Source organism: Agelaius phoeniceus, chromosome 6 (genome assembly GCF_051311805.1).
Source record: "Agelaius phoeniceus isolate bAgePho1 chromosome 6, bAgePho1.hap1, whole genome shotgun sequence".
Taxonomy (NCBI): domain Eukaryota; kingdom Metazoa; phylum Chordata; class Aves; order Passeriformes; family Icteridae; genus Agelaius; species Agelaius phoeniceus.
The window spans coordinates 57,843,959-57,857,705 of NC_135270.1; the positions used below are offsets into that span (position 1 = coordinate 57,843,959).

Below are 13,747 nucleotides of genomic sequence, written 5' to 3' on the forward strand. Positions count from 1 at the left end.
TTTAACTGGGCTTCTAATAAGCAAGTTAACCAAATTATTATAAGCAGCTGTGCCTATCAGCATCAGGCAAGGAGATATCTACTGCATTTGAAAGCTCTAACGAAGCTTTGAAGTCCAGCTCATCCCAGATTCATGCAGTAAAGGATCTGTTGCCATCGTGGCACTTCTCTGCTGACTTCTGAAGATGTGAGACTTGAAAGTAAATAGATTCTCAAATATGGATACTCAAGTTGATATTTCAAAAGCCTACAGCTGGCTGACACAGAGTTTTGTTTGTGTATTTCAAGGGCTTTGTTTTCCTTTTCTTACCACACGATCCCTTCACAGTCCATATTTGTATTTAATCACAGGCTGCTTTTCACAGTGTTGTCAAACAGAGAACCAGTTTCCCAGATTCCCAGTCCCACATTCAAGAAAACTGGATGAACCTAAAAATAAAAATAAAAAAATCATATAAGTAACATGCAGAAAATCAACAAAAAGATTTTGCTCTGTGGATCCTCCTCCCTCAGCTTGAGGCTCAGATTCCTTTTTCTGTAGCAGCCTGAGACATGCTGCTGGGTGAAATAACTCAGCATTAAATGGCATGATGAGATGGTGGATATTGCTGGGATTTAGAGCCACACACAGCCCTGTTATGCTGCTTCTCCACGATGCTTCCAGTTCACCTACACATATTAGACATGCTAATTCTGCAGTAAACACTTGTAAAGTGTGTGAAGCCACACATGTGGCCCATGGGGAACCTAATTGCACCCTCCAACACTCCTAAAAACCCCTAACCTAACAGCAAAACCAAAAAGAATATAGCAAGCTGGGATTTTCCAGCCTCTGGAAGTGTGTGTACATTGAATTTATCTTGCAGCTGTGTAGTCCCTGCTGAATTACTGTTTCCTTTTGATCTGTACTAAAGATAGTGACAGAGCAGGTATGAGTGTGAGTAATGGGTAGGTTGGCATCACAGTATTTGGGTTCTTTGTCAAGGGCTTTCTTCTCTTTGTTCTGTTTCTTTCCTTCCGCTGGTGTCGGGATATTTTTAGTTCTTCAAGTAGTAGTACCTTCTGCATCAGGAAAAAAGGTGAAAGCCACTTTTAATGTATCCTGTTAAGAAAGTGTGTGTGTCTGTGTAAGTACCCCGTCTATAGTGGTTAACATTAAGGTTGCTGTGTCTTGATCAGCTCCATTTGAATTCACTACAAAAAATTAAGATGGAAAGGAAGATCAGAATTAAGAATAAAGAGAGAAATGGCAGTTCTCAAGACTTTTTACCCATCTCAAATTAATATTTCCATGTGGTGTCCTTTGGGTCCTGACTCTGTCGTGGATTTATCCCCCCACAGATCATCTTCAGGAAGATCAGTGATGTCAAGAAGGAGGAAGAGGAGCGCCTGCGCCAGAAGAACGAGGTGACCCTGAGCATCCCCGTGGACCACCCCGTGCGGAAACTCTTCCAGAAATTCAAGCAGCAGAAGGAGATGCGCAACCAGGGCTCCACCCACGCCGACCCCGAGCGGAACCAGCTGCAGGTGGAAAGCAGGAGCGTGCAGAACGGGGCCTCCATCACGGGCACCAGCGTGGTCACCGTGTCCCAGATCACGCCCATCCAGACCACCCTGGCCTACATGAAAAGCAGCGAGGCCGTGAAGCAGAACAACCGCGACGTGATGGAGCTGAAGCCGAACGGGAACGGAGAGCAGAAATGCCTCAAGGTGAACAGCCCCATGAGGATGAAGAATGGGAACGGGAAGGGCTGGCTCCGGCTGAAGAACACCATGGGCGCCCACGAGGAGAAGAAGGAGGACTGGAACAACGTCACAAAGGCCGAGTCCATGGGCTTGCTGTCCGATGACCCCAAGTCCAATGACTCGGAGAACGGTGTAAATAAAAACCCACTGAGGAAAACGGACTCTTGTGACAGTGGAATCACAAAAAGTGACCTTCGCTTGGATAAAGCTGGTGAGACTCGCAGCCCCCTGGAGCACAGCCCCATCCAGGCGGATGCTAGGTGTCCTTTCTACCCCATTCCTGAGCAGGCCTTACAAACCACGCTGCAGGAAGTCAAGCACGAACTCAAAGAAGATATCCAGCTGCTAAGCAGCAGGATGGCTGCCCTTGAGAAGCAGGTGGCAGAAATTTTAAAAATATTGTCTGAAAAGAACGTATCTCAGCTCTCTTCCCCCAAGTCTCATTTATCACCCCAGTCCCCTCCCCAGATACCCTGTCAGGATATTTTTAGTGTTTCGAGGCCTGCATCACCCGAATCTGAAAAAGATGAAATCCACTTTTAGCATATACCTATGTGTATATATGTATACAGTATATATGCAGAGGTGTATATATACCTTTATACATATATATATATAAATGTGTGTGTATACGGTAAATATATATACATATATATTTTCACTTGCATCCAATATGACTTGAACACACCAAGGATTTTGATATGTAAATATTGCATGTCCAGCTGGATTCTGGCCTGCCAAAGAAAGCAATTATTAACATAGATATTGCTTGTATAATATGCAGTTGACTGCATGCACACTTTACATTTATTTATAATCTCTATTATGTAATAAAAGAATGACTTTTGTTTAACAAAGGCAATGTACTATTTAAAGAATCAGGGTCTAACCTGCCAATATTGCCATGACAGTTTTGATCTCAGGCTGGGTGAATTGAGCTTTTATTTCCTCACTGTCAGTAGATTAATATGACGTGAAGGACACGTTCAGACTCCTGTTAGTATTGTTTGTTTCCTGGTATCATTCCATGACAATATACTGTATATTTGGTGATGAATTCCCCTACTCCTCCTAAAGGGAGGGCTCAGCTCAGTGGGCAGGGAAGGGCACCGTGCCTGGTGCTAGGGTGGATCACTGGAATTTATTTGTGTGGGTATTGTGCATGCACAGCCTTTTATTTCAAGTATTCTCCTGCTCTTTTAACATCGTAAGGTAAGAAATAATAATAATAAGAATAATAACAATGGTGATTTATGTAACAAAATGAAACTAACAGAAACTCTCTCGGTTGCACTCCCTGAGTGTTTGGGGGTAACTTATTTCTTGAAAGCCTCCTTTTACTGATGCCATTTTTACTGAACTGTTAGAGTAACATTATGTAAATTCTCTTTGCAGCACTCAGTGGTGGTGTCTGGTTCTGTCAGTATCTTCATTAGCATGTCCCATTTTTGTGGGGTTGAGGTTGCTCTCCCCCTGTCCCCCCTATTGCCCCTGGCAGAAAGACTTTGCACGAGGTCTGAGCAAGGGAGAGAACATCCATAGTTCAGCTTCTTGGGAACCATGTGAGCAGGTTTGAAAGCCTGAAGTTAAAAGGCTGCAGTAAATCCCCCTCCACTCTCTTTCCTGAGGACATTTATCAGTGTGCAGCTGCCTTTAGATAGAGAGACAATAACTGGTCAGGATGTGGTTGTGTGTAGTCCAAGGTGCGTGGATGATCGTGGGTGTGCTGGGGGAGGGAGCCCTGCCTGGAGTGCTGCTCCTGCCTGGGGCTCCTGCAGGTTTCAGTGCATGGAGGGCCACCTTTCAGGAGCAGGCTTGCAGTGCCCACAGGTCCCACACACACTGAGTCCCTCAGGTTGGTGTCAGAGGCTCTGTCCCTCCTCTTAGCTGCCTCCCATTGGCATCTCCCAGCCTTGGGCTGTGCTCAGACCCCCCTCTCCACTCCTGGGCTGGAGCTGCTGGCTTTGCAGGGCTGCAGCAGGGCAGGCTTTGCACTGCATCTTGTTTGATCTCCTGTTTGGAGCTGGACTTTCGGACTCTGCCCCTGAGTGTGGTGAGGGTTTTTGCTTCTCCATTTGCACTGGTTTGAATCCAGGTACACAAGATGCATAGCAGAAATTGCCATTGCAGCTTCAGAGGTGTTACCTGATATAGTTTGAGGCCAGCCCAGCAGAGCACAGTGGCTCCTTCAGAGAAGGATTCCCCCTGGCTATGGCTTAAATGACCTCTTGTATCAAGATCCTGTGTTTTCAAAAGTGCCTGGAGTAAAATATGTATGTACCACAAGGCATCACTATGAATCAGGTATATCAAACACATGGGTATAATTAGTGAGCATTCTAAACACACACCAGTATTAGATCCATTTTTTAACATTAGAAAACTAGGCTAAACAAATTCACTTCCTGAAAAACTAAAAAAATCCCTAAAACCCAAACAAACCATCATTTGCAGTAGTGGCAATTATGAATCTACATCTTAGAGTGAACATATCTTCTTCATATTATAAAATCCAAACCCATAGAGCTCCAAAAGCTCATAAGAAAACCAGAGAAGTCATTGCTTCTGTTGTGTCAACTCATGGAGGCCTTTGGGAGATGACAGTTTTTTCTGTCCTGTGTCTGCCCCTTTCTTAGGGAAATTAGAGAAAAAAAAAAAAAGGGGGAGAAAGAACAAAAAGCCACAGTAGGGGACAGCTCTTCCCAAAGCCTGGTGGTCAGGCCACCTGCTCATTTTAGTTCTCTGCAGCTGCAGTTGTCTCTGTCAGACTTTTCAGCTGTAATTTGCAGCTGCTGTTCTGACACAAGTGCAAGTCCATGACTCTGCAGCCATGGTTTGGACTGCAAGAACAAACTGCACCTGCAAAACAACAGGGCTTGCCATTCCTGTGACAAGTCCCACCCTGGGATTCTGAAAGAATGGGGGGGGTTATGGGGTTAGGGAGTTACAGGGTTGCTGCAGGAGTCTGCACAGACCTTGTGGGTACAGTTCAAGTGCCAAGATGTCAAGTGTTGAATGTTCTTGCCTGACTTGGTCTGCTGGTGTAGACAGACACACAGCCACTGCCCAGGGCTGCCTGGTGAATAGCTGAGCCACTCAGGCTCAGTCTGGGGGCCAGACTTTGTTAAAATTCCTGGAATGCATCATGAAGTGATGCTGTAAAAGAGACAGCAGGATAATGGGGGTTGGCTTTGTTAGAAAGCTTTAGCCTTAATTCCTCTGCCTTTGTGACAGACTGCTTTTCTTTCTCTATGACTGATATTAATTCTAGGTAGAACTGCATGGCATGCAAAGGGATCTCTGTTTAGGTTTATCTTGCAAGTCAGGTGTAACTTTGTGCCACTTTACAATGAGAGAATGTGTTAACAGGATTAGTCTGACCTTGAAAATCATTTGGGCAGGCCCAGAATGTCTATTACAGTTCAAGTGCAGCTTGAGTGGTTTAAATGTGTAGTGAGTGGCTAAATAGTGTAAAATACCAAGTTCATGAAACAAATACAGTGTCTCCAGGTCTGTTTCTAGTGCTGCTTTGACTCTGATATCCCAGCACTGTCCATTGCAAGTTCAGTGGAACCAGCTTGTACCTTGCACAAAGCAGTGGAGTGTGTGATGGGTGCCCTGCAGGCACAGCCTGTGGATGGGCTGTCCCAGCCTCTGTGTGCTGAGAGAGGCCCAGTTTGGGGGGTTGGCAATGGCTGGTGCAATTCTGAAGGACTTTGCCTCCAAAATCCGTGTTGGGAGCGTTACATGTTGCTTCACGGAGTCGTCAGCAGTTCGTCTCCCATGGGGTTGTCCTTGTCCCCTCGTGGAGATGTCATTGTGCATGATGTGATGAGTGACTGGGGCTTTCCTTCTCTGTCAAAAAGCATGATTCACACTCCTGTAGTCCAGGTTGGACTGAAAGCAGCCACCTGTAGTCATTAAGTGCAATAAGGACACCAAGGTGTCACTTCCACCCAGACCAGTGCTCAAGCAGTGACACACCATGGGGAGGGAGCTCTTGGCTGCATGCTTTCCTTTCCTTTCCTGTAAGAGCTCAAAACCTGTACAGATGTTCCTGCCAGATGCTGGGAACAGCATCCTTAGCACCTACCCTGTGCTTTGTGTGTCCAAAGCATTTTACCTGCACACCAGTGGATTTTATCTTTCTGGACTCTGGAATAGAAATAAAATGTGTACAGAAAATGTGTACAGAAAAGTAAACACTTCCCAAAGCAAATGAACTAGAGTACTTTTAATAGCTTTTTTTGTGTAATGTTGCATATAAGAGATAGAACAGCACTTCAGGATAATTACTGGGAAAAAAATTGTGTTGTTGTGAGGATTCAGTTCTTCTGAATTTGTATTTGTAAATCTTTTTTTTTTCCTGTCTTTGCCAGGGCACGGGGGTTAGAGCAGAGCTGATTCTGGAGGTGACAAACTTAAGCTTTGTCCATTTTTCTTTCCTGCAGAAGTAGCACAACTGTAGGGGCTTGATGCTGCACCAGAGTTTGGGCTCATTGCTAGACTCAGGTTCAGTCTTCATTTGCCACCACATGGAGAGTAACCCTGCTGCACAGGTGTGAAGGCTGAATCTGATAATCAGATCAGACTTTAATATGCATTTTGGATCCCAGGACAGTTTCAGAAGCTGCAGAAATAATGTTGTACTCTTTGCAAAGCCAAGAGCAATTGCCCTGGAAGTAACTGAGACCATTCTACAGATGTCATCATTGCTTGGGTCAGAAAACAGATGTTGTGCTCATGAAATAGCTTAGAGGCTTCTGGGGGAAAAGATGTCCTGAACTGGAAGGGAAAACAAAAAAAAAAGCCAAAGGTTTAATTGGAATTTGGGAGTGAGGACATAGAAGGATATATTGTGAGAAATTTACATTTTTTTAACTTGGATTTAGAGCATTTAGAAAACTCAAGCCTATCTTTTTGGATGTCAGAATTGGACAGATTGTCTTTTAAAATAAATACATTTTTCCCTAAGTGAGGTGGTGTCAAAGTGATACCTGGTTTATTTTTTAAAAAAAGGTTTTCAAATTCCATTTTCCTGCAGAGGAGGGTTTGAATGGGTTTTGTTAACATTGCTCTTAATAGGCTGTAGGAGGAAAAGTTTGATCCATCTAGATTTCCACATCTGGGAATATTTTTTATAACTCTCCCCTAATTTTTTTGGTGCAAGCAGATAACACAATCTCTACATGTTTTATTTGGTTTAATATGCTATGGTGTATTTAAATGAAATATGTTCTTAAAGCAAAGTGCTGAATGGAGCTAAAACTGACAAAAAATCCATATTTCTTCTGGCAGAGAAGCAGTGAATGTTCTTACTGACATAAAGAATATTGTGCAAAGATCAGTGCTGTGCTATCTAACAAATGACAAACAAACTAAAATCATCCTTACTGAGGGTGCATTTAGCCAGGCAGAAAATTGACCTTGTAGTGCACAGTGGGACAAGAAGGCACATATTGATTTTGTACACTCAAATAGCAGAAGCATTTAAAAAGGGCTTGACCAGGCCATGCTGAATAAATTGTATTTATTTCTTATATTATGCTAATCAGCCCCCTGATGCATGGCACGTGGAACCAGGAATCTGGGGCAGTATTCTCACAAACCTTTTTATCTGTTTGCTATAAAGCAGATATGTTCTTTTCTTTGTTATTTTCTTCTTGGAGATGCAAGCTTGTTTGGCCCACAATCTGAGACTACTGGTGTGCACCAACTCTGTGTCTGGCTTTCTGCCATGAATACATCAATTAGCCTTAATTAAAAGCCCTATAAAAAGGATTTTGTGCTAGGTTGGGCTCAGCCCTCCCTGCTCCAGGACAGGATGAGGCTGGCAGACTTTTTTTCCCTGTGGGACAGGGAAAGTCCATTAAAGGATATTCAAAAATCTGCTACTAGGGGAAAATGTGGGCTTCAGGAGAGCCAAAACTCTTCCAGTATCCCAAAATCCTGTTGGAAAGGGGCACAGAGTATCTAAAATATGTAGCATCAGTGTATGGACTCTCTATTTGCAGCTGGCCCTGAACAGAGAGGGTTGGACCAAGTGATTTCCAGAAAGTCCCAAGTTCTGTTTTATCATTTGGTGATTCTGTAGATTTTAATAGCACAAACAGGAGGTAAAATTTGAAGGTTTTTAGTTATGTCCTATTTTTTTCTGGTTTTCAGTTTAAATACCATGTGAAGGAGCATGTTGCCAATTTTCCAGATAATAGCTGTGAGAGCCAATACTCATCAAACAGACAGCAGAGAAATCTGGCATATTCTAAAACTATGGCATAGAAATAAATTAGGCATTTAGTCAGGCATCAGCTAAAATCCACCCTTGGTGCCAAACACTGAGAATAGTGTCTCAGTGACTATGCAGTTTCTGGAAGCAGTGGGCTGATATGGATACATCAACAACACCCACACCCTCTTCCAGCCTCTTCCCCAGTCCAGTGGAAGGTGATTACAGTGTCTGAAAATGCCATCAAAATATCAATAGCATTTGAGCTGGTTTTCAGTGCTGCCCTGGCAGACCTGCACATCCAAGGCTGTAGGAAATGTGCAGGTTTCTCATTAGTGGCTGGATCTGGAGGTGATTCTCATCCCTCTGGATTCTCATCCCTCTGGATTCAGCCTGCTCCTCAATGAGTGCACACCATTGATGAGAAAATCTGGGCTTGTCCAAAGGGTCTGGGCACATCCATGGGCTCTGGGCACATTCCTAGGGTCTGCCCAAGCCCCATTCCCAGGCTTATTCCCTGCTTGTCAAGGCACATTCAAAGGTTTACACCTGGCTCTGTTATTAGATATTTTCCTAGACTCTGTAATGTCCTCAATCTCTGTGATGGCTCACAGGGTTACTCACAAAATCCTTCTCAATCTGTGGTTTAGCAACAAGTCTCCAGATTAAACAGGAATAACAGGGCAAGGCTTCTGCCATTCTCAGGGCATTGTTTTATTAAACAAACCTTCATTTTTATTTTATTTTATTTTATTTTATTTTATTTTATTTTATTTTATTTTATTTTATTTTATTTTATTCGCGGCTCTTTTGTACACCCTTGAGTAGTGCAGTGTTCCATGGAATGGCAGGGACTGGGGTGTTTGTGGGTTTTAATGAGCCACTCTGAGAAGGGGAACTGGAGTGAGACACCAGCTTCTGCCATGTGTGTGACCATTCCTGCTCCAGTTACACTTTGGGTGAACTTCAGCCCCAGCAGCAATTTGAACCAGTGCCATGTAGGGATAGTAACATTTCTCTGTATTTCCTCAGGCAAACCTAAGGCTCTGCTCAGCTTCTCCACGTGTCCTGTTCCAAGACATGTGGGCACTTTCCTGTTCTGGACTTGTTTTCAGTAGATTTTCCTGACATGTTCCACCTCTTTTCTCTGTCACCACTTTTATTTCCTAGAAAAAGGAAAAAAAAATCACTTTCTGACTAATCATTGGGAATTCAATTGCATCCAAGGCTGCTTCCAGGACCATTAGTTGGAGGTCACAGTTCAGTTTGTAAATTGGGTGTCTTATCTGAGCTCTCATGGAAAAAGGCTTTTTTTTTCTAAAGGAAAACAAAATTTCTGCTCTGCTTCTAATTAGTCCTCTGTTGTCCCTGCAGGATTAATTACTGCCTTCTTCACTCAAATCATCAAATGCTATTTGGCAACAGCTTCTTTTATTTTATTTTATTTTATTTTATTTTATTTTATTTTATTTTATTTTATTTTAGGTATAATTAGGAGTCCTGGCATTACAAACAAGCTCAGTCAGGTTGTACCTTAAAATTTCAGAGCTGAAATATCACCTCAACTAGTTGTTTATACCCAGCTTTTTGAATGCCAACAACCCCATTGCACTCAGTGCATGTTCAGAGCTCATCCCTTTGAGATCATCAGTAGGTGAGTGTGAACATCCTTCTCCTGAAATCAGTCACAAAAGGGGTTTTATTCTGCAGGATCCCCCCACAATGGGACTTTTAAGAAAGGATTATGGGTGCAAGGATGGAATGGCACCTCCCAACCCTTCCTGCTGCCTGTTGATGGCCTGTAGATTCCCAGACACATCTCTTTTCTATTTAAAGGAAAGGCTGAGGGCCACCAACTGCCTAATTCTATCAAGTGGTAAATTGAATTTATTGGGTGAGAGAGGCAGTAGCCAGCAATAAGGCAGGATTTGGGTTTTAAAAATCTGCCTGGTGGGAATTGGGCAAGCTACCAGAAAGACAATAAAGGATTTATCTGGCAATGCATGCCAAAGGAAAGCTAAACTTGTGAGCAGGAGAATTTATTGATACCAGTGGAAAAGCTCATTAGCATTGAAGTGTGAAGCAGGTCTGTAAATGTTCCTTTCAGCTGTCCCAATAAAATCCCTGCTCTCAGACAAGGGGAGCTGTGGCTCATTTCTGTGCAGGGCACAACTGGCTAATGAGCTTTCCCAGAAAACCTGCACACAAACCATGTTTTCTCCAATGTAACAGTTGGCACTATTTCCCTTCCATGGACACATTTCACCTGACCTGAGTGTCAGCCTCCCCCTGCCCCTGGTTTCACAGGGATTCAGAGATGCTCCTAAAGCTGGGAATGCTGCAGCATTTCTCCTAGGGCAGCTTTGCTCCCCCCTTACTTGGTGATTGTTGATTATTTGCCCTCTAAGAGATCTGCAGTCCTGTAAGGGATGTGGGGCAGCTTGTGGGGCTGCAAGCAGAGGTAAAGGTTCACCATATCTTGTCTGGAAAACATCCCAGCCATAAAAATACTCTTGCTAACAGTTTAAAGCTCCAATGCCTTATCAGCACAGTTTATATAACAAAATCCCATTAGTCCTGCCAACCACCCTCACATGAATTAGGACATGATATGCTTCATAAACCTTACATACCCATTGACTGTTCTTCTGCACAGAGACTTGCCTGGGCTTTTATGTGCAGGTGTAGCTGAGTATCTTGAGTTAATTTCTGTGCTTTGAAAGCTACATAATACAAACAGGATATTTTCCACAATGAAATGCAGTGTTTTCCTTCCTTATTTGTTTCTTTATATCCTTTTCTGTCTCCTTCCTTCCTCCCATGTTTTCTTGCCTAGATCATTAGGCTAGCAAATTGTAGAAATGGGGAGATTGATTAAGTGATGTTGCATCAGCAGATTTAATGAGGTAATGATCTGTTTTGCTGTTTGTGTTCAGGAGAAATAATATGCTAATAAGAATTGTAGCAAGAGCAGATTTTTTAATGTCCTGCTTAAATACCAGCCAGTGACTGAGTGGTTCAGTAAAGTGGTCTCAGCAGATCTTCTAAATTGTGTTCTCTGTTTTGGAGGTAAATATTTTCAAGCTTTGAGCATCTTGTGTAAATATTCCTTGTAAGGTCAGTGGAATTCTTTCCATTAATTTCTCTAACCCAGTTCATGCAGAGGGACCAGGACACTGAGTCCCAGCGTGGGCTGAGCTTTCTCAAAACTGAGAACTGTGGGTACTAGAATTTTAATTTCAGGCCCTTGTCTAATGCAAATGGGTCCAAGATTTCATGCCCTACTAAATGCTGCATGCTGAATGCAGAAATGTAGAGGATGTCTTTGAAGATTGGGACAGCAAGGTGGATTGCCATAAAAATCAACTGACCCCATCAGGGAAAGGGCACTTTTTAATTAACACATATTGGAATCCAAAAGACACATTCTTGGTGTCTGAACTGTCAGTAATTTCCATCCAAAGTAACTGCTCAAAATTCATGGCTGTCTGGAATATCCTTGCACAAGTCAGATATGTGCATAAGCTGTGCAAACTCTCTCTGGGGAGAAGCACAGTTAAAAATAAAGCTATTATTGCTACCACAGAGAGAGATGATGACAAAGACAAGGGGCTGAGCACCAGGTGCTGTGAGGCTGAATCCTGCCATGCAGCCCTCCATCTGAGCATTGCTGATCCAGCTGTGGGCAGATGTGCTCAACTTTTGGGTCCTGTTTGTGTCCACACCTGGAGCAGAGCAGAGCAGAGAAGGGAAGGGGCAGCTTATGGGGGGTTCCTGAAGTGTAGCCCCCACCCCAGACCAGGCTTTGAAGGCTGAAATCCTGGCTCTGGGAGGGACACATGGGGTTCAGGCTTCCTCCCCTGCCTCCCCCATCCCTTTGATATGCTTATGAGTTCCCACACGTTTAGGCAACTAGTCATCCTAGGCTCCTAAATGAAGAAAAATCTAGGGGATTTATACTGGGAAGAAAGAGGGACAAGGGGTGGGCACGATCTGTGCACCCTCAGCTTTGCAGAAGTATCCTGGTAGGAGCATGGTCACAGAATAATCACAATTAGTGGCAGGGGGAGATTATTTTTTAATGAATTGGCATCGCAGGGGACCTCATTACAGTCAAAACATTGCACTGTTTTTCTAGGTTTTCTTCCTTAGGCTTCCCCCCCTCACCCAAAATGACAACAAAACTAAACTGAGCAGGAGCTGCTGTACAAGCCTGCACAGAGATGTTGAACCTAAAAACCAGCCTGCCCTCACAAGGTACCCACGGGGCTGTGCTGAGCACCCCACTTTGGCATAACCTGCCTTCTATTTATTCTACTTTTTTTTTCCTGCTGAAATTGTAATGTGCATCTTTTTCCTTCCCTTGTATCACCAGCTCAGCACTCCCCACCCCACATTTGTGGCACATTTGTGCTGTGGTGTGTCTCTCCACCCTCCAGCACCTAACAGGGACTAATCCCTTGCTTGTAGGAATCTTTCCATGAACATTAGCAGGACTTTGAAAGCATAGTGAGCTTTAAATCCTTTTTTTTTTTTTTTTTTTTTACCCTGAGGTCCTTACTTTCTGTGTTCAAGTTTCAAGGTGTCCCATTAGCTGAAAAAGCACCAGCTGGTATAATTGTGTTTGTGCAACCCTCGTGGAGAAGTTGGGCAAAACAACTGGTTTTAAAAGCTCATGTTGGGAAACCTGATCTACAGAGTGACTGCTGCTTTTGAATGTATGTGATTCACAGACACGGGACTGTGGGGAGGAAAAGTATTTTGAGAAAACTCTTTTTTTTTGCAAGGAAGAAATTGGGGGAAAGGGTTATTGCTGGGGTGATGTTTCTTTTGTTACTACTTGCTGCTCTTTGTACACTCGCCAATGCAAATGACATTCATGTTCCCGACAATATTTTTCAACAGCCCAGCTATCTTTTTTGCTGTTGTTAATATACTGAGGATTTGGGAGGATTTTAAATGCCTCTGCCTTTCAGGATTATTTCTACAAAAGCAATTGAGAACTGTGTTTTGACAGCAGGAAGCTTATAAAAACCTAGAGGAAAAGAAAAAAGAAATAAAATAAAGCGTTTGAAAGCGAACAGCTATGAAAGGAATGCATCTCTGCTACCATATCTGAAACCTGCAAAGCAATCAGGAATTGCAGCAAGGAAGGACCATCTTTCTGCTGGAAATCACACAGTTTGTGCAGAGTGGATGCTCCCTTGGCCACCTGTGTGCTGCCCAGGAGGAAGCTTGGGATGCTTTTCTTGGTTGTGACTCTCCTGTCACCCCTGGACGTTGCCGTGTGTGCTCGGGGGAAATTGGTTTATCTGTAGGAAGCTTCTTGTTGCACTTTTCTGTTTGCTAAAATTCAACAACAAGGAAAATCGTGGGTCACTTTAAAGCATTGGCAGACAACTGTTTCTAACCCAAAGGAAAATGGGTTTTAGCACAATGAACTGTACTTCTTCAGGGAGGATCAATGTTGATTTTTTTTTTTCCACACGTCTTTATTTACATGTGGCTCTATTTTCATTGATACAGAATAAAAAGTGCATTTTATTGACCTTCAGTGTTTGTGTCCTTACTTTTCTTGAGCACCATAAAAGCCATAGCTCTTGTTTTCCTGAACAAAGCAGAACACAATTTGTTGAGATTAATGAGCAAAACATAATCTTATTTTTAGGTGGTTTGGGGATGAGGGAGATACATAAATCTATTGTTACAATGGAGCTCCTCAACAGGACAATAGGAACAGTTCTTGACCCTCCTCCTTGTTAGCCTGAAGACAATA

General features: G+C 43.2%; 1 protein-coding gene across 1 annotated transcript in view; it reads left to right on the plus strand.

The window, feature by feature from the left end:
• Positions 1–13,520, plus strand: part of KCNH5 (potassium voltage-gated channel subfamily H member 5) — a 162,638-nt gene extending 149,118 nt beyond the window's left edge. The window contains exon 11 of the mRNA XM_054635039.2: positions 1,341–13,520. Within this exon, the coding sequence (XP_054491014.1) occupies positions 1,341–2,288 (948 nt within the window). The 3' untranslated portion in view covers positions 2,289–13,520. The remainder of the gene's footprint in view (positions 1–1,340) is intronic.
• The last annotated feature ends 227 nt before the right edge of the window (positions 13,521–13,747 follow it).